Source organism: Canis lupus, chromosome 3 (assembly GCF_048164855.1).
Source record: "Canis lupus baileyi chromosome 3, mCanLup2.hap1, whole genome shotgun sequence".
NCBI classification, from domain to species: domain Eukaryota; kingdom Metazoa; phylum Chordata; class Mammalia; order Carnivora; family Canidae; genus Canis; species Canis lupus.
The window spans coordinates 78,885,531-78,890,284 of record NC_132840.1 but is presented as its reverse complement, the minus strand read 5'-3'; the positions used below and the strand labels follow the sequence as shown (position 1 = coordinate 78,890,284).

Genomic DNA, 4,754 nt, shown 5'->3' with positions numbered 1-4,754 from the left:
TAATCAAACTAAATAAGCTTCTATTTCCTTGTCTTTCAAAGGGAAATAATACTAGAGCCTTCCCTGAGGGAATACTGTAAATATTAAATAAAGTTGTTCCCTTAAAGTGCTGGGCACAGTACTTGATATTTCATGAAATCTCAATAACATATGTTACAATTATTATCTTCATCACCATCAGCATTATTCTTATTGTTGTTTGTATTATTGTTAAAAATAAAACTAAGACTCCTTTCATACTCAAGAGCCTTTGATTTTATTCTTAGTATTACTCTACACATAATCACTGTAATAAGGTTCAAAGGAGTGGACTGAAGGAGAATTTAGGATTGTGTTATATGGGGAAATGTCATTGAACTTCCAAACATTTGAACAATAAACTTAACACATTATATATCTTAGCAGGTCAAAGAACTGTTTCTGTTATGACATCATGATATTAATTCTATTTATGAACATTTTCTACCAACCAGAATTTTCTTCAGGGCAAATTTGACATCCTTATTCCTCAGGCTATAGATCAAAGGGTTCAACATGGGCACAATGATGGTATAAAACACAGAGGACACTTTCCCTTGGTCCATGGAGCTCACAGATGACGGCTGCAGGTACATGAATGCAGCAGATCCAAAAAAGACAGTAACAGCTGAGATGTGAGAACTGCAGGTGCTGAAGGCTTTGGACCTGCCCTCAGTGGAGCGGATGTGGAGGATGCTGGAGAGGATGAAGATGTAGGAGGCAAGGATAGTTAAGGCAGGAGTCAAAATGTTAAATGCACTCAAGACTAGAACCAGTAATTCATTAATGTAGGTGCTGGAACAGGATAATTCCAAGACTGGGAAGAGATCACAGAAATAATGATTAACCACATTGCTCTTGCAGAAAAGGAGTCTCATCATAAAGCCCGTGTGGATTGTAGATCCAACGATGCCCAAAATATAAACTCCCACTGTCATCCAGAAGCAGATCTGAGAAGACATGATGACATTGTAAAGCAAAGGGTTACAGATGGCAGCATAGCGGTCATAAGCCATTGCAGCCAACATGTGACACTCTGCAATGGCAAAAATCAGGAAGAAATAGAGCTGAGTCATGCATTCAGAGTAGGGAGTGATGTTCTTCTGTGTCACAAAGTTCACCAGCATTTTGGGGGTAACGACAGTGGAATGGCAGAGATCAATGAAGGACAAATTGCTGAGGAAGTAGTACATGGGGGTGTGCAAGTGAGCACTGAGCCCTATCAGCATGATCATGCCCAGGTTCCCCACCACTGTGACCACATAGATTCCTAGGAAGAGGAAGAAAAGGGGCAGTTGGAGTTCTGGTTTCTCTGTTAGCCCAGCGAGGATGAACTCAGTCACTATGGAATGATTTCCAGGGTCCATTATTCTCTCAAAGGGTTCTAAACTTAAAAAAACAGAAAATGAGTGTACTCGTGTGGGATGTATGTGTGTGTATTTGTGCATACATATGTATGTGTGTATGTGTGGCAGAGAGAGAATAATTTTATGAAGATCATTATTTTATTCCTCATCAAAGGCCATTCTTCATGAAGATATCTCTTGAATCTCTTCTATCACTCTAGGACAACCAATGATTCCAGCTAACCAGAGGAAAATCCAAGAAACTTGTAACTAAGATATTTCTAATTCTTTTTTTATAAATTATATTTTTATTTATTTTATTTTTTTTAATTTTTATTTATTTATGATAGTCACAGAGAGAGAGAGAGGCGCAGAGACACAGGCAGAGGGGGAAGCAGGCTCCATGCACCGGGAACCCGATGTGGGATTCGATTCCGGGTCTCCAGGATCGCGCCCTGGGCCAAAGGCAGGCGCCAAACTGCTGCGCCACCCAGGGATCCCGATATTTCTAATTCTTAATAGAAAATAGCAAGTTTTAGATATTTTGAGTCAGTTAATAGGGAAGTTATTCCTATTATTTCTCTTTAAGTTTTTATTCAAATTCCAGTTAGTTAACATACAATGTAATTAATATTAGTTTCAGGTGTACAATATGGTGATTCAACTACTGTTATTTCTTTTTTTTAAATTTTTATTTATTTATGATAGTCACAGAGAGAGAGAGAGAGAGAGAGAGAGAGAGAGGCAGAGACACAGGCAGAGGGAGAGGCAGGCTCTATGTACCGGGAGCCCGACGTGGGATTCGATCCCGGGTCTCCAGTATTGCGCCCTGGGCCAAAGGCAGGCGCCAAACCGCTGCGCCACCCAGGGATCCCCAACTACTGTTATTTCTAATGACTCTTTCCCATATGTATATAATAATCCTATATTCTATGGGATATCCTATATGTATATATTAATGCCGTGTTTATCAAATGGCATAATTAAATTTCCATTCAATTGAAAATAAGAAAGAATAACATGTTTCTATAATTAAAAAGTCTGTGAAAAGTTATTAATTAGGTCTGAATCATTTTCCTTACTAGAATTCTTGCTCAAAATACCTGAAATTTTCAGCAACTATCAATATCATTCCACCTGGAATTCTGCTAATCTGCTTGTCCTAGGTTTCTTCACCCAGGCCTACTACCTCGCAGGTATGAACATAACATACCAATACCTCAACAACTTCTCCAAGAGTGAAAATTGTCTTCCTTCATTTATAACTTAAATACTCTCAGGGGAGTGATACAATGGCTGAAATTTAGATCATGTATTCTAACTCTGTAACCAGAGAAGCAGAAGACTATGAATAGTTTCTGTTAGTTGGACTTCATCTGTTGGTGATCAGAAAACTACTCTTATTCTCAAAATATGAGAATGATTTTGGAAGAAAAACACTAGGTATCTTCTTATCATGTATTTTGCATGTACTTTACAGAATTTACAGAATTTTAAGATGGAAGAGATATGGATTATTAGAACACATGCAAAATATAACTAGAAATTTTAGTTTAAATTCAATACCAGTCAACAGTGTGATTTTTTTAAAAAAAGACTAATATATATTTTATTTACATTGCAAAGAAAACTAGATTCTAGAAATGAAAATTCATTTTCTTAACACTCAAGTAATAGTTGGAATAATGTTTTGAATTTGAGGTACAATACTATATGTGATTTAGAAAAACTAGAAAATTTCAGAAAATTTATCCAGAAATCTTGTCTTTTGATGAATGGTTGAAATAACTGAGGATTTTTAATTAGCAGAAAACAAAAAATTCATGTGGCACATGACAGTTATGGTCAAATGTTCAATATATTGCTGTATCTAAAAGGTGTTGGGTTCATTTTATGTCTCTAAGAAAGTGAGGTAAAATGACCTGCTTGAAACTATAGGGAGAACTATCCGGTTTCACATCAAAGAAGCTTACAACAGTCACACAGACCCTGATCTTATAGCCAGAAATGTTAGAGCATAGCCTAAAGGGCCACTTAGCAGATATTGTTTATGGAAGCAAGCTCTAGATGAGTGGTTGTATTAAGTTATCCTTAATATCTCTTTAAATTCCAATATTTCATGACTGTATCATTCTAATAGGTCTTGATTTTAAGGTCATGGATGCAAACAATTCAGTCCTATGCTTGCCTTACTCCTCTGAAAAATGGAAATATTAATTTTTCTCTCATGTGAAAATTAAATTAAATAATACCCGTAAGGTGCCTAGCACAGTTCCTGGCTCTTGGTTGGCACTTAATAAATGTTAACCGTTTTAATTGTAATGTTTTGAATATCTCTCTGTTATATCTTTAATTCACCCAACATTGTCATTCGCATAATGAAAACCAGAGTTTTAAATTTTTTTTCCTCAGCATATCTTGTTTCTGTGAATACACACAACAAAGTGTCTAGGTGACTTGGTCGGTTAAGTGTCTGACTCTTGATCTCAGCTCAGGTCTTGATTGCAGGGTCATGAGTTTAAGCCCCATGTTTGGTTCCACGCTGGGCATGGAGCCTACATTAAAAATAAAAATAAAAATAAAAAAATAATAGGACAACCTGGGTAGCTCAGTGGCTAAGCACTGGACTCTTGATTTAGGCTCAAGCTATGATCTCAGGGTCATGAGATTGAAATCTGAGTCAGGCTCTGTGCTCAGCGAGGAGTCTGCTTGAGATTGTTCCCCTCTCCTTCTGCCCCTCCCCCTGCTTGCCCTCTCTCTCTCCCTCTCTTTATCTCTCTCTCTAAAATAAATAGATAAGTATTCAAAATAATAATGATAATAAATTTCTAAAACTATACACAATAATACAAATTAGGATCATTTAGTTAAGGAGTTTAATATGACAGCCCCAGTTGACATTACCATTTTTTGTGTGTGCCCATGAATACATTTCCTACATTTACATAAGCACTTATTTAACTTTGTATTAAGTAGGATGAATTATTTACTGGTTTCCCTTCTCTGCTAGACTGTATACTCAATACACTACTTGGCTTTTCATTCAGGGATCCTCAATTGATATGCGTTTAATAAAATTATGAAAGAAGGTTAGTGGTAAGTTAACAGAGACTAAGTCAACAAGGCCTTCACATTGCCTGAGTTGAAATAGAGTAAACAGAAAAGTATTTGCCATAATTTTATACTAGAGGGAACAGGGAGATAATAAAGGGGCATGTCCTCATTAGAGTGTGAATAATGGAATGAGGACAGGTGTATATGTATAAATAGCTACATGCACCCCTATGTGCACTGTAAAAGGAGCTTGAGTGAAAGACTAAGATTTTAAAAGCCAAGGATTGAGATTCAGACATACCTCTCTTTCTTCCCAGAGAGTTCAATGCCATGTAC

The 4,754-nt window shown here is 36.7% G+C and overlaps 1 protein-coding gene across 1 annotated transcript; it reads right to left on the bottom strand.

Moving 5' to 3' along the window:
• Window positions 1-449: 449 nt before the first annotated feature.
• On the bottom strand, window positions 450-1,412 carry LOC140625439 (olfactory receptor 8G3-like). Its single transcript, XM_072812711.1, has one exon. It carries the CDS (start codon window positions 1,383-1,385, stop codon window positions 450-452), a length of 936 nt encoding a protein of 311 aa, XP_072668812.1. The 5' UTR covers window positions 1,386-1,412.
• Window positions 1,413-4,754: the final 3,342 nt, after the last annotated feature.